This window comes from Puma concolor, chromosome C1 (assembly GCF_028749965.1).
Source record: "Puma concolor isolate L17-30 chromosome C1, mPumCon1.1.hap2, whole genome shotgun sequence".
In the NCBI taxonomy this organism is placed as follows: Eukaryota; Metazoa; Chordata; class Mammalia; order Carnivora; family Felidae; genus Puma; species Puma concolor.
Window position 1 is genome coordinate 170,444,517 of NC_141674.1, and position 23,765 is coordinate 170,468,281.

General features: G+C 38.2%; 1 protein-coding gene across 1 annotated transcript in view; it reads left to right on the forward strand.

Annotated features, from left to right (window-relative positions):
* The window catches only part of ITGA4 (integrin subunit alpha 4), a 92,898-nt gene that overhangs the window by 14,112 nt on the left and 55,021 nt on the right, over window positions 1-23,765 (forward strand). The window contains exons 3-12 of the mRNA XM_025933182.2: window positions 5,622-5,728; window positions 5,825-5,954; window positions 7,681-7,748; window positions 8,998-9,127; window positions 10,680-10,765; window positions 11,680-11,742; window positions 11,832-11,969; window positions 16,035-16,146; window positions 22,120-22,214; window positions 23,529-23,619. Coding sequence (XP_025788967.1) covers window positions 5,622-5,728; window positions 5,825-5,954; window positions 7,681-7,748; window positions 8,998-9,127; window positions 10,680-10,765; window positions 11,680-11,742; window positions 11,832-11,969; window positions 16,035-16,146; window positions 22,120-22,214; window positions 23,529-23,619 — 1,020 coding nt within the window. The remainder of the gene's footprint in view (window positions 1-5,621; window positions 5,729-5,824; window positions 5,955-7,680; window positions 7,749-8,997; window positions 9,128-10,679; window positions 10,766-11,679; window positions 11,743-11,831; window positions 11,970-16,034; window positions 16,147-22,119; window positions 22,215-23,528; window positions 23,620-23,765) is intronic.

Below are 23,765 nucleotides of genomic sequence, written 5' to 3' on the forward strand. Positions count from 1 at the left end.
TTTTAATATATACTGAAAAAATGCAATCAACTTTGCTAAGATTAGTCATTGTAGTTGTATAAAAGCATGGGAAATTATCACATGTTAATTTGGCTTCCCTCCTGTATGTGAAACCATGTAAAGTACTTTTTCAATTATGAAGCTGATTTGATTTACTAACAGTTTAGATTAGAAATGTATGAGCTGAGTTGAAAACCTGCTTACAAATCATTTCAGTATGACATTTGGATAAAATATAAAGATAATCTGAGTTTATTTATGATGTTATGTCAGGGAAATTCACGAGAATTAACTTAACTCATGACAGTTCTAATAATAATCATTTCTGACACATTACAAATTCTGTATTTCCACAGGAAGAAAGTTTGCTTAACACTTGATATCCTATTTCAGTATCTAGCTGAAACCAAGGAGGACAAACAGCTAGTACTAGTATTTTGAAAATAGAGTATTTTCAGATACGATGTAGTCCAGGAGAAGGCACAATCGTTAACATTGTAGAGCACAAGCCCAGTTACACACACCTGTCTGGGGAGCCTTTCAAAAACTCTATGTCTAGGACACATGATCTGAGCCACCAGAAAGTGGGGACCAGGTGTTGGTACTTATTCGGAACTCCTCCCTGGTGATCCTAATGTCCAGTCAAGGCTGAGAACCACGTGCTAGAGGCGTGAACTCGGGCAAGCAAGGTTAAGGGAGAGTGCCGAAGATGGTCCTGAGCGTAGGCTGACGATGCAGAGGTCTTGCTTCTCCGACATGATTCTGCAAGCACTCCAGAAGACGAGGGTAAAAACTTCCTCGAGTTGAAGAAAAGACCCAGAGCAGCGATGATGACTGACAGGCTGTTTTTTTTTTTTTTTTTAACGTTTATTTTATTTTTGAGACAGAGAGAGACAGAGCATGAACGGGGGAGGGCCAGAGAGAGAGGGAGACCCAGAATCTGAAACAGGCTCCAGGCTCTGAGCTGTCAGCACAGAGCCCGACGCGGGGCTCGAACTCAAGGACCGCGAGATCATGACCTGAGCGGAAGTCAGAAGCTTAACCGACTGAGCCACCCAGGCGCCCCGACAGGCTGTTCTTTGAATGGATCCTGTCTTGAAACCAGTGCAGAGAGTAGCTTGGCAGGACCTTCGCTGTTGGGTGCTGCCTCCGGGGCAAAAGCAGTGTCTGGAAGTGGGAAGGAGAAGCCTATACAAATGTGAGTGTGTGTTCACTTAATGGAATTAGTTTTTATTTCTCATTTGAAAGAATAATTGTTTCATGACTTTGTGAATTTTCTTTCTGCCTGTGCATTCATCCTTTCATACATGTCTCCCATTAAGATATGAAACACGAATAGAAGATACTTAAACTACCATGGAAGCTTTGAACTATTTTTTTTTTTTTAATGTTCATTTATTTATTTTGAGAGAGAGCCTGCATGTGTGAGCGGGGGTGGGGGGGAGGAGCAGAGAGAGCGAGAATCTCAAGCAGGCTTGGTGCTGTCAGCTGAATCAGATACGGCTACAGGGCTCGATCTTACAAACTGTGAAATGGAGACCTGAGCCAAAATCAAGAGTTGGGTACTTAACTGGCTGAGCCACCCAGGCGCCCTGAACTGTGTTGTTAATTTACTGACCCATTTTCAGCACATGTTCCTGGGGTCTGTGTTGGGGGCGGGATAATGGTGAGCAAGATGTGGTCCTAGGCGTGATGAACTAGGCTGTTAGTGACTAAGTTTGGGAAGTAGGCTAGCTGTGAATAAATAACTGTAGTTGTATTAGAGTTCTCCAGAGAAATGGAACCAGTAGGGTGGGAGGATAATAGGTAGGTAGATAGATATAAGAAGAGATTTATTATGGGAATTGGCTCCTTCAGTTAGGAGGCAGAGAAAGTCCCATGATCTGCCCTCTGCAAGCTGAAGAACCAGGAAAGTCAGTAGTGTCATTCAGGCCCAAGGCCTGAGCGGCAGCGGGCGGGAGGTGGGGCGTGGTTGGTGTTAAGTCCAGAGGTCTGAGAGCTACACGAAGACGTGGAGAGAAAAACATTTGCGGGAAGTGACCTGGAGAGAGGTGGGAACATGAATTGTTTGGCTACGCTGGATGAAGCTCTGAGCAGTGATGATTCTGCCACGTCACCGGGTGAAGCTGATGCAAAGTGGAATCATCTGTGGCTCCAGGAAATGACAACCGTTTCTCTGGTTTTCGTTTTCATTTTTTTAACATTTATTCGTCCTTGAGAGACAGAGCGAGGCAGAGCATGAGCAGGGGAGGGGGGGAGAGAGAGACACACACACGGAATCCGAAGGAGGCTCCAGGCTCTGAGCTGTTTGTTGGCACAGAGCCCAACGCGGGGCTCAAACCCACAAACTGCGAGACCATGACCTGAGCCGAAGTCGGAAGCTCAACTGACTGAGCCCCTCAGATGCTGGTTTTCATTTTAAACTTGACGGAAGTTCACAGTTCACAGACGAACTTTTTGGCCATTTTTATCGAGCAACTTACAGCATATTTTGTGCAGCTCTGAATTACTGCATATTTATTTAACTTTGGGGTAGCAGCTCCAGAACGGTAAATTTGTTTCTAACTATTGGCTGTATTCAGTTGTGCAATCATGATGAAAACAGCGATCAGGCGTTATTTCTGACCTCCTTTCTCTCCTGTCCTTAATTTTCCTCTTGCTCAGGTGCCTTAGTCAACCACGTGGCAGTTTCACAAAGGCTTTGGTGTTTTCAGAGAAGATAGTTTATTTAGATGTCTATTGTAGTAATTAGGAACTTCACCTTCAGGTAGACAGAACCTACCATTTATCTATTTTTGACTTTGGCAAAAATAATGGGTAGTTCTTGTGAAAAATTTAAACTGGAAGTTGCATCACAGTGAGTTAAAATTTTGTGTTTGTCACTGTCTTTTTCACTTTTTTTCAATTAGGTTGGCATCATGTAGCCATGCTAACTCTGTTAGACCTTACCCACCCAACACTCACCATGGTCTTTCTCCCTCCTTCTCTCTCCTTTTCTTTCTTTTTCCCTTTCTTCATTACTTTTAACATGGGGATCTTCTGTTTCTCCCTGGACCGGAGATCAAGGTTTGGGCTGCAGCAGACCCCTTTTCATTCCAGGTACACATTGCTTATCAATAGCATTATTTTTTCAGACCTATACTTAATCATTTTCAAGTCCAGTGCTCCGGGGAGCCGCTACCAAGATGTGGAAGTCTGGTAGAAAACTCTGTAAGAAGCCTGGCCAGAAAACCCTTATCCACATTCTATTGGAACAATATTCCAGACTATGAGAGTCAACTGGGGTAGTCTGGGCCTCACCTGGCCTTACTGAATCAGAACCTTCAGGGGAGCAGCTAGGAAACTTGGTTCAGTTCAGCTGTGTTGAAGGGTTTTACTGTTTGTCCTGAACAGCGTTTTGGAGAACAAATGTATACACAAACATCTTCCGATTCTCATTGAGACAAAATTTCCTCCTACTCAGGACATTGCTGCAAATAATTTCACTTTCAAAATACTAGCCTTATCTATGTACTTAGTATGAGTTTGCCCGGGAAGCTTTATGTCAAGGTTATAGGAGATGGAGTGCCTGATGATTTTGAGAATGGTCGCTATAAATATATGATAAAGTGGTACAAGTGACTAGTGTTAAGAGTTAAGTAAACAAACCCAAGTTCCACATCCTTATCCAGTTAAGCTGATGAGAATGTAATCACCTGCCTTTGGAATTCAGTTCAGGTGCAATGGAACTCTCACATGGCAATTGAAGAGGGTAGACCTAAGGTCAGTGAAAGGATTCCTAAGATACTACGTCTTACTCTACCCCAAAATCACTTACTTTAAAGCATGTTAATAGGATTCTAGCTATAAAGCAAAGAAGTCACTCTAGCAAAAGAAAAAAAAATTATCATTGGGAAGATCCCTTTCTTTTGTACAGTTTAGAAGTGCTATATTGCCCATGAAAATATTTGTTTGGTTTTCTGGCTATTCATGCATTTGCCGAAGTACCTTTTTAAATAACTTTTTTTTTTTTCTTTTTAGTTATTTTTGAGAGAGAGAGAGAGAGAGAGCATGAACAGGGGAGGGGTAGAGAGAGGGAGACACAGAATCTGAAGCAGGCTCCAGGCTCTGAGCTGTCAGCACAGAGCCCAACACTGGGCTCAAACTTACAAACCGTGAGATCATGACCTGAGCCGAAGTCAAGAGTCAGACGTTTAACTGACTCAGCCAACCACATGCCCCTAAATAACTTTTTTTTTGTTGTTTACTTATTTTTGAGAGACAGCATGCTTGTGAGTGCAAGCATGAGTGGGGGAGCGGCAGAGAGAGTGGGAGACAGGATCCGAAGCAGGCTTGTGCTGACAGCAGAGAGCCTGGTAAGGGGCTCAAACTCTAAAACCCTGAGATCATGACCTGAGCGGAAATCAAGAGTCCAGTTGAACGCTTAATGGACTGAGCCACCCAGGAGCCCCGCCAAAGTACCTTTTCATGTGTTTTATTCACTACTGAAAAAAAATCAAGTTTTCCAGTCTTTTTTTTTTTTTTTTTTTTTTTGAAAATAGTCACAATAAACTAAATGTAAACTGTAGGGCAGTTTGTCTTCAATGCTAGGCATTATTAATGTGCTGCTAATTAGACACAGCCACTTTCCATGTGCTCAGTCATCACCTCCCAGCTTCAATGCTGGAATGTGACTTAAATTCTGAGGACCATATTCTTTTATTCCTAAAGTCTCAATGCAAGAAATGTCTTTAACGGTGCTCTGATAGGGGCGCACAGGTGGCTTAGTCAGTTAAGCGTCCGACTCTTGGTTTCAACTCAGGTCATGATCTCACGGTTCATGGATTCAAGCCCCACATCCAGCTTTGTGCTGAGGGTGTGAAGCTTGCTTGGGATTTCCTGTGTCCCTCTCTCTGCCCCTCCCCTGCTCATTTTCTCTTTCTCTCTCTCTCTCTCTCTCAAAATAAGTAAACATTTAAAAAAATAATAAAAGTGTTCTGATAGCTTGTTCTTTAAAGCGTCTGAGGGTTGATGGAGGGAGGTGGGTGGGGCTGGGCTAAATGGGTGATGGGGATTAAGGAGGGCCCTTGTGATGAGCACCTGGTGTTGAATCACTAAGTTCTACACTTGAAAGCAATTTTACCATATGTTAACTAGAATTCAAATAAAAACTTGAAATCAAAAATTTTAATATAAAAAATTGTGCTCTGGTAATGTTGCCTGTAATGCTAGCCAAATGGTCAAAACAAAGGCACATTCTTTACCACAAATGACACCCTGTAATTGTATCTGCACAGCCTGTGTGGGTTTCAACTGGTCTCCCTGCCACCCTCTACCCCCTGTCGTGTTGGTTACCCGTCTCCTATATTGAGCCCATTGCTTCATGATGTTACCAGCTGGAGATGTTGTGTTCTACAAACACAAACCACCTGGTGAGAGAAAAGTTATGTTGGCACAGAGTAACTCACTGTTCCCCCCCCCCCCCCCATACTGTGCACTGAGTATAAGGTGATAGAGGAACAGGAGTCAAGGACGTTTTATATGTGGTGAAGGAGAAAACTTGGGGATAAGCATGTTTATTTTCTCTGTTGTCCTATGGTTTTCAGGATAACTGATGGTATTTTCCCCCCCAAATACTGTAGGTAGCCCTACTGGAGAACCTTGTGGAAAGACTTGTCTGGAAGAAAGAGACAATCAGTGGTTGGGGGTCACACTTTCCAGACAGCCAGGAGAAAATGGCTCCATCGTGGTACGCTATTGGGATTAGTCCACTCAGAAAATCAGGGGATCAGATATTCTGGGTGTGATGTTCACATCATTTGATCTATGTTTGTGTTTTATTCAGGCTTGTGGGCATAGATGGAAAAATATATTTTATATAAAGAATGAAAATAAGCTCCCTACGGGTGTTTGCTATGGAATGCCCCCTGATTTACGAACAGAACTGAGCAAAAGAATAGCTCCGTGTTATCAAGGTAAGGAATCATTTTGGTACTACCTGGATCAAGAAAAACAAGTGAATGCCTTTAATATTTTTTTAATTTTCAATTTTGCATATGCAGAGAGAGGAGAAGAAATCTTATTAAAATAGCTGTATTTTTAACTACTCAAGGTATTTTTTATTCAATTGCGGTAGTGTGAGTGCAAAAAATGTGCTTTGTGCTTTTAGGAATAGAAATTTGTACGGTTACATTTGAGTAATTCTAGAATTTAGTTGATAATTACCCACTTTTGCACTAAACATATTTTGAACTCCACATGAATGAGTCTAATGTCCAGAATATAGAGGACACTTAAAATCATGAAATTATGATGAAAAACTTGAGATTGAAAAGTCTGGGAAGATGAAAACTGTTTAGATTTCTTGTTTTATCTTTAGCCTTCAAGAATATTTAGAAAGATTTAAGTGTAAGTGTAAGCAAATCTTTCCCACTCACTGTGTCTTTATTTTTTTAATTCACCAATCCCTTGTTGTTTCAAGGAATATATGTATCTTAACTTTGAAAATTTTTCCCATGAAAATTCTAGATTGTTAGGTAGCAGTAGTGTAAGCAGAGTTGGGACATTAACACCTGAAGTGAGCAAAATTAGGGGTGAATGTCAACAGAACATTAAAACCTATCTTAACAGAACTAAAATTCTAAAAATGTATCCTTGGAAAACTCAGAATTAAATGTATATGCATTCCATTTTCCACTTTTTCTAACCAAAATGATCACTACAGTGTCCAAATAACCTTTCCCTTACCTGACAAAATTTTGACCATGCATGCAAATTCAGTTATTCTGTTAACTTTGGGGTCTTCTGTGGTATGGGATGTCTTGGAAAAACTCCTAATCTCTAATTGGCCTTTGGACATCCAAGAAGACAAAAGGTGAATTTTAAATTCTTAATGAAGTGAAACACAGTCTAGTGTTCTGTATGTTTATCCTTCTCTTTTTCTCCGGAGTGTATGGTTGACACTTTAAAACCTTCTCAGAGTAGAATTTTGTGCTGTTGTTCAGTTATACCCAGCCACATCCTGCAAAACATTAAACTTACCTTGAACTTAAAACACCTAAAACTATGAGGAAATTTATTTTTAAAAAGGGTGGGGGATATAAAAAGGAGTGAAAAATCATGCCAAGGACTATTAATTACAAATGACTTAATGGATTTAACTCTTCCAGTTAGCAAAGCCAAAACAAGGATGTGGGCCTGATTCTTCTATCGAGGTTTACTTACATCCGTTCCCTGGGAGAAGCAGAGCATTGTCTTCCCAGTAGGTTCCAGAAGCATCCAATTCATGGGTAGTGGGAGACCTGAGCTGAAGTTGGCTCTTCAACTAACTGAGTCACCCCAGGCACCCCAGGAAGTCTATTTTAATGCAGACCTGGACTGGAAGACACAAATTCTACCCCTGTCTTAGATACTCACTTGACAATTTTTTTGAGTGTATGCTGCATGTTCTTTCCATGAGAAAGAGGCAGAGGTAGCTGTTTTTATTGCTATTTTGCAGGAATATTTTGGGGGATTAATATGGAAGAGATTTTTTATCTTAAATTTTATCAAAACTACTATCTTAAAAATGGGTTAGTATAAAATATAGACTCTAAAAGGTATGTTAGTAAGGATTTATAAGATAAACAAAATTATGCAAATTTTGTCTTTTTCAATGAAATCCTGAATTGTTTTTTGTTTTGTTTTTTTACTTCATTTTAGATTATGTGAGAAAATTTGGAGAAAATTTTGCATCATGTCAAGCTGGAATATCTAGTTTTTACACTGAGGTAATAGCTCCTAAAATACAGAATTTTAATTCCTAAGATTCAGACTTCTGGTTTACAGGTGTTATGCTTTATGGTAAAAATTGTATAACACCTAAATAATAGTTTTCTTAAATTTGAGTATATTACAGCTTAATTTTCAACACTCAATATTCAACGTATTTTGAAAACCGGTTAATACTTAAGATGGCTGTGTCACGCAAGACCAACTAAAAGTCTACACTAAAGAATATGCCTTGCATCAAAAATTTAATAAAAATAAAAGGAAGCTATTGTTATTTGCTTTAACTTATACATTTAAAATATTCAAATATGTTTTTAATTACTAGTTGAGGGGAAAAACATATGAATCCACATCTTTCATTAAAATTATGAGAATTGAGAGATTGAAGAATTTAATATCCTTTTAAATTAGACATATTCCCAAACTCTGTTTTTCTCTAACACTCCAGGCAGGATATACAATCAAAGATCACAGTTGTATTCAACTTCCAAATCTCCCATTTTACCTTCAAAACCCATTAGGAATTTCTGAATGTTTTCTGGATCTATGCAGTCAGACTATCAAGCGTTGAGTTAACAATTTCCATAAATATTACCTAAAAAAAACCACTTTATACTTAAATTGACCTTTTTATAAGGTCAGGATCATTTAGGAAATTTAGAAATATGTTAAATGGGTTTGATCGCTATAAGTTCTCATATTTCACCAAATATATCTGTTCATTCTGACTTTACTTTTGTTTCCTTTTCCTAAATTTGTATTTATCGTCAAATATGCCCCCAAGTTCCATTGGATTTGTTTTTTTTCTAAGCTAACGTTGTTAAGGAAACTAGTCACTGACTCTTAGCAAATAGGAATAAATTAAATCCACTTTTTACTCTTTAGCAACACGTGACTATCTCCATAATAAGCACTAATGAATTATCCAGATGCGATTCACTTGATTAGAAACCACATTACCTGTCTCCCAAAAGCTTTCTCTAGTATTCCATGATTTTTTCTTCAATTTTAAGGTTCACTGATGAGTGTGAAGGGAGAGTTTCTTCTATGAGATTGTGCTTGTAGGTGAAAATTCATTAGCTAGCTTCTCTGGCTTTTTTTCTGATATGTTTTTAAATTCATAAAATGCTCAGATTTTAGAAATGTATTATCAAAACGTATTCTTGTCACTACTTAAAATGTATATTTGGAGGAGGTTTTGAGTGGATTAAACTTTGAAATGATGATAAATTGTTTTTTTTCTTACAGGATTTAATTGTGATGGGAGCCCCAGGATCATCTTATTGGACTGGCTCTCTTTTTGTCTACAATATAACTACAAATAAGTACAAGGCTTTTTTAGACAAAGATAATGAAGTAAAATTTGGAAGTTATTTAGGTACTGTAAAAATGGACAAACTCCAGTCCTTTAGGTCTTATAGATACTATTTCTCGTACTTATGATTACTAGTCTCTTCAAAAGATCAAAATGGCCAATAGCAATTAAAGAGTTTATAAACTGTCGCTTTAAGGATATAATCGATGAAACTTTAACTTAATGATTGTAATTATATATGTTAAATATTAATATTTACTTGTTAGACTAGAGAACTGGTTTAGTTTACTCTTACAAGCTTGTATCTTGATGCAGTAAACATGTTATCGTAAAGGTTGCATCTATTGAGTGCTTACCGTATCCAAGGAACTTTTGTTTTTAATTTTATTTATTTGAGAGAGAGAGAAAGAGAGAGAGAGAGAATAAACATGTGGGGGAGGGACAGCGAGAGAGAAGAAGAGCGAGAATCCCAAGCAGGTTCCATGGGCTCTGTGCTGACAGCAATGTGGAGCTCAAACTCACAAACCATGAGATCATGACCTGAGCCAAAATCAAGAGTCAGAAACTCAACCAACTGAGCTACCCAGGTGCCCACCAAGGAACTTTTATAGGCATTCGACACGAATTCATTGAATCATGTATGAGTAAGTGTAGTTTCTTAAAAGACCAGCTGAAAGTCAGTGGGACTATCGACAGCATTCTACACAATGAGTAACATTATGAAGCATACGGATCTAAAAACAGCTCATTGACCTTAGCCTCATATGTTCTTAGAAAATATTTCCCAGAGTTTATTCTTGTCTTTCTCCTTCCTCTCCTCTTCCTCCCCCTCCATTGCCTCCTCATCCTGTGTAGTAGGACACTTTATAGTCTGTATTTCTACAGAAACCCAAGATTTCTCAGCATTGATTCCTGTTACAGTAAAAAGGGATGCTTTTCCCATAGCTTTTTAGAAAATACAGATTTGTTAATCATATGTGCTTCAAATGTAAGCAACCTATACTCAGAAATAATTACAATAAGAAAAAGCGGTGTTATTTTTTCCCATTCATACAGTAAGAATTCTTTTTCAAACAGAGGGAATTTGCTTACAATTCAACATTTACTTGTTTGTGGTTGAAGTATATCTTGAAGTATTATAAGAAATATAACTTAGCATTATGCCTTTTGTCTTATAACAAAATATCTTACCATTTGTGTCCTCATATGGTTTTATCACTGTAGGAAGATTCCATGGTGAAAGAGTTGAAGTTTAGGGAGTTTTTGCTTAAAGTTTAACATGTTAAATTTTAGATCTCTAAGATATTTCACTTGTAATACTAGAAGCTAGCATATTCTGGTACTACATAGAGACCAACAGACCAGATGTAAAAGTGCTGTCTTTAATTTCTAGGACTTGGAAATGAAAGCCATGTGCCTAGCTTCATAACACAGACTAATAATTGCTTAAAGCATATGATAACAGTTTTGAATATTGCTATGCTAAATATTCTTAAAACCGTTTAGTGTAGTCTTTGGAATTCAGTCTCATTTGATTCTGTGAATGGATTTATGATGATATATTTTACCCATTGCAAATAATGATTCCCATGGTTGTTGTCCACTTTCTTTGAAGGCTACTCAGTTGGAGCTGGTCATTTTCGGAGTCCGCATACTACCGAAGTAGTTGGAGGAGCCCCTCAACATGAACAGATTGGTAAAGTAAGAATTACATTTTTACATTAATTCTTGACAAAACTTCAAGGAAACTGCATGAGAGAATGAGATACTAAAGGAGAAACTGCAAAAATTCTAAGGAATGAAAACTAAAAGTGATGAGCTGTGCACTGCCTTTTATGGTGAAAGTTGTATGGCTTTTAGATTAAATTTAACAGAAAAGCTTAAAGGAAAATTCTGAAAGTCAAATTGAGGCTTTTCTTTCTTTAAACAAAATTTTTTTAACATTTTTTCATTTTTGAGAGAGACATAGTGTGAGCGGGGGAGGGGAAGAGAGAAGGAGACACAGAATCCAAAGTAGGCTCCAGACTCTGAGTTGTCAGCACAGTGCCCGATGCAGCCTGATGCGGGGCTCAAACTCATGAACAGTGAGATCATGATTTGAGCCAAAGTCGACGCTTAACCGACTGAGCCACCTGGGCGCCCCAGAGGCTTTTCTTTCTTGTGAGTAAATTGTTTTTGGGGAAAAAAAAAGATCTCAAGATGTCTAGGGAATATATTTACTGGTTACCACGTTTCTAGGTGAAGGGATATTGAGCGAGCTGTATGTTTTGTGTAAGACCAGAAAGAATCAGATGTTCTTTCTGGTTCTGGGTTTTTGTTCCATTTTAGTGTGGACATCACTAAACTTTTCTGAGCCTTACTTTGGAAAGTGAGGCAAGCAGCACTTTGTGCTCTAAGGGATCAAGACCGTAGTCCCTGAGAAGATAGTTCAAGGAAGGCATATTAATGTGAATGTGGTTCCCTAAAGCTTTTGAATTACACCCAAAAGGATTTTTTTTAACTCTTTGGGCAGTTACAAGTTGTGAACGTTGATGTTTTGATCACCTGAGGATTTTTTTTTTTTTTTTTTAACGTGATAGCAGTCTCAGTTTTTCTAACTCTGTTCCTAATTGCAGGCATACATCTTCAGCATTGAGGCCAGAGAACTAAACATCTTACATGAAATGAAAGGTAAAAAGGTAATGTCTCCACCTTTGGTATCACCGAGGGCTTTCGTGAATCACCCTGCTGCTTTTCTCAGTGACGGGATCTGGTTTGTTTTGGGCAGCTTGGCTCCTATTTTGGAGCTTCTGTCTGTGCCGTGGACCTCAACGCAGACGGCTTCTCAGACCTCCTCGTGGGAGCTCCCATGCAGAGCATCATCAGGGAGGAAGGCAGAGTGTTTGTGTATATCAACTCTGGCTCAGTAAGTCCAATCACTCACCAGCTACAGGCCGTCTATGATATTATGATACAAACTGAAGTTAGTTCAGGCTTCTGAGGCTATAGATTCTTAGGCTTATTTTACCGATGAAAGTAGAAACTCTGCTATTGTACTAATGCTCTAAAAATGAAATGGAACATTCTGGTGGATGGGAAGCTGTCCCATTTTGACATTCCAGAAGTAGGAAATTAGTTGTTCTGGTGTTTTTCTACTGACATCTTGAACTTCAAGTAAAGTTTCTTTTAGTTTTCTTATAATGCAAATCTCATTTGAAAGAATGATTTTTATCTATCCCTCAAAATGTAGATTTATTATTGGTTCTGTAGTGAATGTCTTTGCTTACAAATATTATCAGAAGTAGAAGATAAAGTAGAAAATGTTTTTAATTTATTTATTTGAAAAGAATAGGAAACAAGATGTGTTTGGATAAAATGTTAATTTACACAATTTATGTAGATGATATTCTTGATATAAGAATATAAGGGAGGCACCCGGGTGGCTCAGTCCGTTAAGTGTCTGGCTTTGGCTGAGGTCATGATCTCGCTGTTGGTGGGTTCAAGCCCCATGTTGGGCTCTGTGCTGACAGCTCAGAGCCTGGAGTCTGCTTCAGATTCTGTGTCTCCCTCTCTCTCTGCCCCTTCCCTGCTCACACTCTGTGTCTGTCTGTCTGTCTCAGAAATATTTAAAAAAAAATTGAAGAATATAAAGGGCACCTGGGTGGTTCAGTCAGTTAAACATCCAACTTGGGCTCAGGTCATGATCTCACAGTTGGTGGGTTTAAGCCTCACATTGGGCTCTGTGCTGACAGCTCAGATCCCAGAACCTGCTTTGGATTCTGTGTCTCCCCCTCTCTCTCTGCCCCTCCCCCGCTTATGCTCTGTCCTTCTTTCCCTGTCTCTCTCTTAAAAATAAACACACATTTTTGGGGCGCCTGGGTGGCGCAGTCGGATAAGCGTCCGACTTCAGCCAGGTCATGATCTCACGGTCTGTGAGTTCGAGCCCCGCGTCAGGCTCTGGGCTGATGGCTCGGAGCCTGGAGCCTGTTTCCGATTCTGTGTCTCCCTCTCTCTCTGCCCCTCCCCCGTTCATGCTCTGTCTCTCTCTGTCCCAAAAATAAATAAACGTTGAAAAAAAAAATTAAAAAAATAAAAAAATAAAAAAATAAACACACATTTTAAAAAATGGGCATAGTTCATTCCAAAGTAGGTACCGTAGGTGTACAAGTAATTACTGCTTCTGGTTGAGTTATAAATTATGGGAGATGTTGTGGAGTAGAAACTAGCCACTTCACAATTCAATTTAAAGAGTTCTGTTGACCTTATCTTGCCAGTCTGTCTTCTTGGCATTAAATAGAAACAAAGAATTGATAGGGCCTTGATGGAGTCTTCTTGGTCTGTTCCTTTGATTTAAGAGAAAGAACGGAATTGTGAGAAAAGTGACTAATTTCTTAAGGCACAGCAATTTTAGTTAGGATTCAACAAAGTAAAATCTGTTTCAAGAAAGTATTTGTAGTCTTAATCAATGGTTTTAGAGCATTTGATAAGGTCCTACATTAAGCACTGGCCTAAACACTTTATTATTTGAGAGTGAATAGTCTTACACAGTTAAAAGATTTTCAAAGTTCCGAATACAGAGCAGCGAAGTTGTTAATTGGGATTCCCTAGACTGTGTTTCCACTTAAATTTAATAGTCAAAGCATATCGTCGACAAAGTGATCATGCATATCTCCTTAACACTGATATCAAGCATTAGGTTTTTTTGCACAGATATTTCACATTCCCCTACTCATAAATGGTCATGTTATACTAGCTACATCCTCATCATGCATACTTCTCTTTAGAAACTAAACTTTTTGAAAACAGCTTAAAAAGTAATCCTATACACCTAAAATAAGGCAGTATGTGATCTTTTTTTTCCTCATTGAAGTCTTAAGCAATCCTAATGGGAAAAACAAATAAAAGTGTGTTCCTTTGATTTAAAGGGCAAGGAAGGAGCTGTACCCGTCAGGCTACCCTCTTGTTCTTCTCTCATTCCTACCTGGAGGCACCACTATTGAACATGGGGTAATTTCATAACTGATTGCAGTTTTTAACCCTTCTGACCTAGGTTATTCTTTCTTTGTTCCCTTCTTACTTCCGATTTGTTACCTCTCTAAAATGGCACTAACCACTGCCTGGCAATATATTAGTTTGGCTTGGTACTGTCTGATCTCCTGGAAGTGTTTTTCTACTGCTGTGTTTTTAAGGTTTGAAAGAGGACTGAAGAAATAGGTGCTCAGTAATTGTTTCTGAATGAACTGAAGGAAGAATGATACTTGAGTGAATCTTGCTTCCACCTGCTTCTACGAAAATAATTCTTAGAGGTCGCCAGAGGTCACCATTTTCTGACTGGAGAATACTTGAAGAGTGATCACTACTTCTTGAAACCCTCTTCGTGGAACTTCAGTGCCTTTCTATTGTTTTAGGTCTATACCTTCTCGTCCTCTCTGGAGCCCATTCTCCCTTCTCTTTAAATTAGGATTTCCCTTGGAGTCCAGCTTTTTCATCCCTTATTCCCTGATAAAATAATTTCTGTTTTCGGTGCCAGTGATTTTTGTCTGCAGAGATGATTCATTAAAAAAAAAAAAAAAAAACACTGAGCAAATATCTGAAATGTAACAAAACCTATGGAAATAGCTGAGAATAATCTTAGTTCTGACCTCTAAGACCTCAAGTCTAGAAAAGACACAAACATGAGAGTAAAGAATTTAAGTTTAGGAGTTGTTTGGTTGGAAAATAAAAGTGGAAGGGTATTTTGTAATCAGAAGGAAAAGAACCTGTGTGATTAGGGGATGATGAAGAGACTTATTTAAGAAGAGGAAAGGATCTATGATGAGTGCATGGATTTTTTTTTTTTCTTAATACAAAGGAGTGACATAATCAGAGTTTAGAAAGAGGTCTGGCAGTTGTTACTGCAGTGGCTCAATATTGCAACATTATTGAATGTCTCCTTGTTTTTTTTCTTTTATTTTTGAGAGACAGAGCACAAGCAGAGGAGGGGCAGAGAGAGAGAGAGAGAGAGAGAGAGACACAGAATCTGAAGCAGGCTCCAGGCCCTGAGCTGTCATCACAGAGCTTGATGAGGGGCTCACACTCACGAACTGTGAGATCATGACCTGAGCTGACCTCAAGTCAGAGGCTTAGCCGACTGAGCCACCCAGGTGCCCCTGAATGTCCCCTTGTAATACCTCGTCTTCCAACTTAAGAGATAGCAGTTGACCAACCCATGTTTCATTGCCGCTAGGATAAGGCTCAAGGCTAGCTTCCGTTGTGCCAACTCCTCAACTCAGAAGCCTTCAGTGGCTTCCTGTTCCCTGAATGGAAGTAAATTTCCCTCAGTATTCAAAATTCCACACCATATTTTTTTTGTTTTTTTTTTTTTTTGTCTCCTTCGTTCTACATACCATTCATAACAGCCAAATTCTTTGGAAATTTGTTTTGCTGATTATATTCTCTGCATATTAAAATTATGTCCATCCTTCAACAGCCACCTTGAATACCATCTCTTATGAAATCTCTCCTTGCTTTTACAATTAGATATGCTGTTCTTGAAAATACAAAGCAGTCTGTGCTTCTCCGTCATTTCCATGTTCGTGCTAAGCCTTCCATGTAACTGGGCTTCTTCAGGAAGGGGAGACTGTCTCCTACATACACTGCTTGGTCCTCGTTGGCCTCTTTCCTCTTTGCACAGTGCATTGCCTTTAGTAGGAACTCAATAAATATTTGCTAAATTGAATTATCAAAATGATTTATTGGATTTTCAAAGCCAGGGATCATGAGTTCGACAATTTTTATGTCCTCTGAGCTCTAATCATACTATTATATGTGTTGACATACTTGATAAATATTTATTGAATGGAACGGAGATGTGTGTACTAAAGCTCAGTCTGTAGTTTGTCCAACTTGTTTGAAGCATTAGAAAAAATCCATATCCAATTACAACAGTAAATCATGTGTAAAGTTGTCAGAGAGGGTTATAATGACATCTTTTCTCCCCTTTTCTGTCTAGGGAGCAGTAATGAACGAAATGGAAACAGAGCTCCTTGGAAGTGACAAATATGCGGCAAGATTTGGGGAATCTATTGTTAATCTTGGAGACCTTGACAATGATGGCTTTGAAGGTAATGAAAAGTATCTAATTTGGTACTTGACTTCTGCTTTTAAAATGGAACATGGAAAATAATATGATTGGAGTTTTAAGTTGTTAGCCTTTCTATAGAAAATGGAGCCAAAATGTTACGCTAAGCTCATTTTCTTTTTGGTGTTATACCTGACTTCTCCTCACTGGTTAATTATTCTTAATTGATTGCAGACTCATTAGACCAGGCTATTTAACTCTATGTACAGTAAAGACACTGACAAGACCCAACAGAGGCTGGCTGCAGAGCTGGAGCAGGGTTCTAGAAGACCCCGTTGTGCCAGGCATCCCTTGTTCAGGTGCTACGTTGTGGGACAATTTGGTGAATGGCAGGAGAGCACGTTTAGCAGTAGTGAGGGGCAGCCGGCAGACCCAGTAATATTGGCTATTGACCAACTTATATGGAAGCCACTCCCTAATGCACTAGATAGTTCTGTCATAACTGTGCCTATTGCCTGGATATCAGCCCTGCTGTTGAAATACCTGTGTCTACCAGCCTTTCCTCTTAAAATTTACTTTTTTCAGTCTAATACGGAATGATAACCAAGTCTGGTAAAATTGTGCATAGGATGATGAATGGGTTTGAAAGGAGGGTGTGCAATTTGTGGAGTTCAGCAAATAAGTATTTGATATTTTCAGGGCTCAGAATTGTCTATCTTAATGTAATCATTAGCAATTGGCATATGGTAATAAGTTGAAACTGAGTTGGATACAGGAAATAGATGAGGGGGTACTATAAGTTCTTGCTTAATTTTTTTAATACCTCTTACGCCAAAAGGCTTCACTCTAATTGTTTAAAATGTGTTGGTCTTTGGGGTGCCTGGGTGGCTCAGTTGGTTGAGCGTCCGACTTTGGCTCAGGTCATGATCTTGCAGTCTGTGAGTTTGAGCCCTGCATTGGGCCCTGTGCTGACAGCTCAGAGCCTGGAGCCTGCAGCCTGCTTCAGATTCTGTGTCTCCTTCCCTCTCTGACCCTCTCCCACTCATGCTCTGTCTCTTTCTCTCTGTCAATAATAAATAAACATTAAAAAAATAAAATGTGTTGGTCTTCAAGAAGAAAGTTAGTGGGATACTGACTATATATTTTGAATACTTTGAATATACATTGAATAGATATCACATATTGAATATATGGACTCTATTAAATGTAAGAGTATAATTTGGTATACAAATATTACCATTTCTAGAGTTTTACTATCTTATTAAAAATAAAGGAAATTAAGTATATATTTTTAAGGTTATGGTTACATGTAAGCTTTACATTAAAACTTCTATAAGGTTTTATTATGCTGTATTTCACAAGAGTCAGCAATTCTGATGTTTATTGAGCACTTACTTTGTGTCAGATGTACCATGCCAGGTGGAGAGTATATGCCATAATAAATGTAAACAAAAGAAATAGTGACACCCTTTTCTATAATTCTAAAATCAAATGGAATATAAAATTAAGACATTAAAAAAACCTTAGGTGGTGAAATTTAAGGAATTTACCTAATAAATATCTATGGATAAAGCCATGTTTATGCACCTTGACATTTCATAGATATTATGAGGTAATGCAGTTCTTTCCTTGAAAAAGAAAATCATTCAGTAAGATACCTACTTTGTTATGATTCCTTATACATCTTGTTTTAATTGACACATTTGAGGAAGACCATTTGCTGTTTTGAATGTACTAAAATAAAACATGGGTGAGTGCACATGAGAAGTGTGTTTTTTTTTTTGTTTTTTTTTTTGTTTTTTTTTTGTGGCATCAAAATGTCAATGACAAACCTGAATTCTTAAAATCAGATATAGTGGTAAAAAGGTCATGGACATTACTCCTGTAGCGAGGAGAATCCCAGGCAGTTTTCCAGTGGCGTGTGAAGGACAGAAAGTGTTCTGTCCATGAGACTTAGGAAGAAGAACTAGGGGAGACCTTGGGGGTACGAGGCGGTCTTCCAGACTGCATGTGACAACCTAGGTTTCAGACAGCACTTTGTGTCCTAAAGTCTTCGGCTCTTGACTCCTAAAGGTAATGGCTTTATGTGTTCTATTCAAACACATATGATTATATGATTTAGGATTCTATTCAAATGATTATTTCTCATATTTCAGTATATTTTTGTGCTATTACAATTTCATTTGTAATTTACCTCATATTTACATTTAGTGACTCTATTAATGCTGATTCACTTCAGTGCATGCTTGTTTATCTTTTTCTACTTTATCAGTTCTAATTTTTTTTTTAGTCTTATTGAGATGTGACTGAAATACATCGTGTAAGTTGAAGGTATACAACAGAATGACTTAATATATGGATGTAGTACAGAATGATTACCACCTTGCGTCTAGTTAACATCTATTCCCTCACAGTTAATTTTTTTTCCTTGTGATAACTTAAGATCTACTCTCTTAGCAACTTTGAAATAGATGATACAATATCGTTCACTCTAGTCATTACACTGTACCTTGCATCTCCAGAACTGTATCTTAGAACTAGAAGTTTGTACCTTGACCTTTTCACCCAATTCCCCCTACCCCTCAGCTCTGGCAACCACCAATCTGATCTGTTTCTGTGAGTCTGATTTTTTTTAGATTCCACATGTAAAAGTGAGATCCTACCGTGTTAGTGTTTCTGACTTATTTCACTGAGTAAAATGCCCTGAGTTCATACATGTTACCACAAATGGCAGGATTTATTTCTTTTTTATGGCCAAGGTAGCCTTTTATTTTTGCCAATGAGTAAGCATTTTGCACGTTTTCGATCTTAACAAGACTGTGCTGATTTGCAAGTGGGCTCAGCGTGTTGTACTTCTTCACTGAGGTTTTTAATTCTTCTCTACCATATCTGCCTCGGTGAGAAAGCAAGGAACCTTGTCTTGTATTGATTTCCCTATTCTTTTACCGCATCTTCTATCTTATTTAATTATTCTGGAGTAGATGGGTGAAGTTACTTTTTGTTCATGGCAGTGTGTGGGATTGTGTAGAAAGGGGATGAAAATCTCACCTGTTCTTTTTCCTTCCACGTCCAGTCATAGATGCAAACAGACTTAAAGTCCTTACTATTCACACTTTCGTGGTGCTTTGTAGAGGAGACAAGTTATTTTTGCATTCATTATATCCTGTCCTTTTTCTTTTTTTAATTCAATAGGAAAAATCAGGCTGAATTTCCTGTGTACTTAGAAAAGCAACGAAGGCCATTTTCTAAGGAGATAACCAATTTGGCAAGAGTCCAGCATAAAAATCTCATCAATAGTGTGAGGAAGTTAGGGAATAGGTACATGAATAAACCTACATGATGGACACAACTGACAGCATTTTGGATTTCATCCATAAAATTGATACGGAAAAACCACTTATATTTTGGCTTAAGTTTTTTCACCTTGAGCATTGACTTCTAGACTGTATGTTTGAATATTTTTTAAGCAGAGCCATAATGAAGTATAAGCTGTGTATTTATGTGCCCCTGAAATGTTGATATATTATCATGTCATTAATTGAGCAGTTCTTTTGACTTCAGGAGTTTGCAGGAGAGGAAAACACTGGAGATAGTCTGTAGTGTTCATGATTCCATAGAGCATGGTTGATGGGTGAACACAGGCTCTGGGAGCCAGACCGCAGCGCTTATATCCCAGCTTCTTCATATCCTAGCTCTGTGCCCTTTAGCAAGTTACACTCTGTGCCTCAGTTTCCTCATCTACATTGGAATCAAAAAGTACTTATTTGATAAAGTTTAAGAGTTACATGAGAAAAGCCCCTACTACAGTGCCTGCATTATAATAAAATTGTGTTTATTTCCATTGTTAGCTGATGTTAAAATTATTTTGATTATGCCAATAATTGTTACAGTTTGCACTAACAATGAAATAAAATGTTCTAAAAATTGTCAGTGTTTTGCTCTATATGTTGTGTCCCAAACTGACTTGGATAGGCATGAAAAAAACATTATTAATAATACGTATTTTCCTTATTCCTGTAACGTTTGCTAACATTCAGTATGTTCTGTAACAGATCCAAATGTAATCATAGGAAATAAGAATTTGGATCTATATATAAGAAAGGAAAAAACTGAATATAGTCCACAAGTCTTCTGCTTGAAATGACATTGATTTGGGCTTTTTTATATTTCATTTGAAAGGGCACATCTGTATCGTGTCAAGACTTGTGCCTTTCATCACTAGTGCTAGTGACTTATTGCGAGAATTTCTGTATGTCAACAGCTTCATAGCCCCAGGCTCGTTAGCTTTACGTATCATCGAGAATGAAGATCCAGGACTCTAGTTTACTAATGATGTAGCCATAGTAGTTGAAGTATAAACCAGCCCTGACTACTGAGATCTGTGACAGGTCTTGCCTTCAGTGGCCACGGGATGCTTTCCCCCCACTCCTTCCCTTACCTCCCTCTTCCTCTCTCCTCTCTCTTCCTTCCCACTCCTTCCCCTTATGTACCTGTGAGTATTTAGTTTGCACAGGTATGGCTCCAGCTATTTCAAACTCATTGCCATTGTTCCTGTGTCCCATGCTGCCCCTTAGTCCCCTGTCATGATGCAGGCTATTGTCTCTGTCTAAACTACCTTTACCCTTTTTTTTTTTTTTCTCACCTGGCTATGACCTGTCACTACTTTAATCTCGGCTTAGGTGTCCTCTTCTATGTGAAGCCTTTCCTCATTTCTACCACCTTCTCATATGTGGTGCGTTTATTCTGGTTTTACGTTCTCTTCTTCCCTGCTAGACCACAGTCCCTTTTCATGGCCCTCTCCTGTAAGGCTGGTTTCTGTCAAATGCCCAGAATACAGTAGGTGCTCAATAGTTTTCCACTGATTAAATCAACAAATGGGTATAATTGCACATGAGGATTTAAAATAACTGGCACAAGTGAAAAGAGCGCAACCTTATTATGTTTAAACAATATATAAAGTATGTCTATTATTTACTTTTAGATGCCATTAGAAATTGTACAACATTTGGCATAGAATCATATCAAAGAGGTATTTATTCTCATTGAAATAGCAGTCAGCAATTACCACCGTAGCTGTTAAAAAGTTTTCAGATCTGATAAACTAAGAAGTATTGACTATCATGAAAGCAAACTTGCTGTATTTTGGGTTTCTATGAAAGTAATAAGAAAACATTGTATGTAAATGAACCTATGACTAAACCCAAATAAATGTAAAACTAATGAAATGCTCTTGCAGCTGTAGAAAATTATTTTTCTCCTGTGTGTTGTATATTTATGGCCCTTAAGCAATCATGTCCTTCCTAGTTTGTTTTCTTTTGCTTATGTCAGTTGATGAACTCTTTTATTTTTTCTCTTGGCATCATAACCTGATACGAATCTCCATAAAGTCGTAAAGATGATGTAGTCATTACTTTACAGAACAAATTCAGTTTCTGAAATCCAGTTTGCATGTTTATACATGGGTGGGTGGATACAGATGTTCTTAACAAATACCTTAATTACTTTCATTAGAACAGGAATTTAGAGGTCATTTGCAAATAAAGTAAAACCCAGAGCTCAAAACAAGGACTCTTATGGTTATAATATTCACAGATGATAATTTATTATGTGCTCAGGTCTGCTCTAAGCACTGTACATGAGTTATGTCCTATGCTGAGGGTGAGTTCTCTCATGATCCCAGGCTATCTGTGAAGGAACTGAGACACAGGTTAAGAAGAGGGCCCTGCTGGGGGTCATGCTTTGGTGGTTTGGCTCTAGAGGCTGGGCCCTTAACCATTACTAGAGTGTCTTTCAGAGCCATTTGCTCTTCTTCTTCCATGCACAGACTGTTTTATACCATTCTGCACATTGTTATGATGATGGATGCATCTTGTGATGTTTGTTTTCTGTGTAGTGAGTATTCATTTCTTGATAAGGAACTTTCATATGTGATATGAATTAAGTAGCATGAAAGTCTTCAGAGTTGCATTCTTTCTATTAAGAATTCATTTTTTCTGCCATTTAAATCCTTGAACAGATGTTGCAATTGGAGCTCCACAGGAAGATGGCTTGAGAGGTGCTATTTATATTTACAACGGCCGAGCAGATGGGGTCTCACCAACGTTCTCACAGGTAGGATACTATTCTGCTTTCAAGAGAAGCATTGATGATAAACGGTTCCTGAAACTTCCAGGGTTAACGTAGATTTATTTTTCTTAATTTCCTCTTTCAAGTACTTAATGTATTCTATTTCACCCTTTTTCTCATAATAACAGTAGTTGGTCTCATTTTGAAGGTCATTAATAACTCTTTGGAATCACATGTTTTCTCCATAACTAGGAGTTCTGGTTCACATCCATTCTAGTTTGTATTTAATCTAGTGAGGATTTCCTCTGGGGGCTCTTGGGTGGCTCCACCTCTTGATTTCGGTTCAGGTCGTGATTTCTTGGGATTCTCTTCCTACCTCTCTCTCTGCCCCTGCCTCCCTCACACACATGCATGCGTGCTCTCTCTCTTGCTCTCAAAATAAATAAACTGAAAAAAAAAATATTTCCTCTGCATTCCATCAAATTTATGTTCTGAGATAGTATCCGTACTCTTTCAGATAAGCCCATGTGGATTTGATTAACTGTGTCTTGCAGTGTGCCTAAAGCCCCATGTTTCAGGGAGGTCGCACAGGGAGAGCAAACACATGATACTCTGATTCTTTCAGGAAGCAGCCGCAAGATGGGAGCTTTTAATAAAGTTCCCTGGTCTAACTCTGACTTGACTTTTGTCTTTCGATAAATCGGGGTATTTCAGTGTATAGGAAACACTCCATACATATGCAGAGAAGAAAAGTTTTTCCAAAGATCTTTTTGTGGAAATATTAGCTAATACTGTTATTCTTGATTGAGCAAAATAGGTAAATGGTTCTCCATATTGAACATGAAACCTCTGTACTTGTCTAGTAAAAACTATTGACTTTCTTAGTATGAATAGTGGCCAGACACGAATAAATCTATCCGGATGTGAAATTAGACCTATGGAATAGGAAACACGTGTCTGATGTCAGTTGTCACACGCTAGGAAGCAGTCTGGCCAAATGGGGTGGCTTTCATCATAAGCCTGAGTAGTAGGGAAATAAATACAAAGCCTGAAAGAAGACTGGGGGGAGAGAGAGAGAGAGTCAGGACTGTTTAAGATCCCTTCTGTATAATTTTCTCTTTGTGACTTTTTCTAGTCAGAAAGTGATTTTTTTCTTGGCAAAAAATAGATGTTATCTGCCCAACTCAAGCTGGCAACTTTCATTTCTTTTAGATGCAAGTATTTGACTTAAATGCATTTTGTTACTAAATGTGCCTAGGTGTTGTAAGGCTCATGATTTAACTAGATCATTGCTGCTTTGAGATATTCTTTGAGATATTTGAGTGTTAAAAAACTGCTTCCTACTTACCGATTTTTCAGAGAATTGAAGGACTTCAAATCAGCCAATCATTAAGTATGTTTGGACAGTCTATATCTGGACAAATTGATGCAGATAATAATGGATATGTAGGTGAGTATTAAATTGACTATTTCATAAACTGAAATGAGCTCTATTGGGGTGTTGTCTTATTACAAAGTACATAGAACTGGTATGGAAAAGTCCTAATTTACTGGTAATTTGTTTCTTTCCTTTTTAAAGCTTTTTTGAATGCAAGG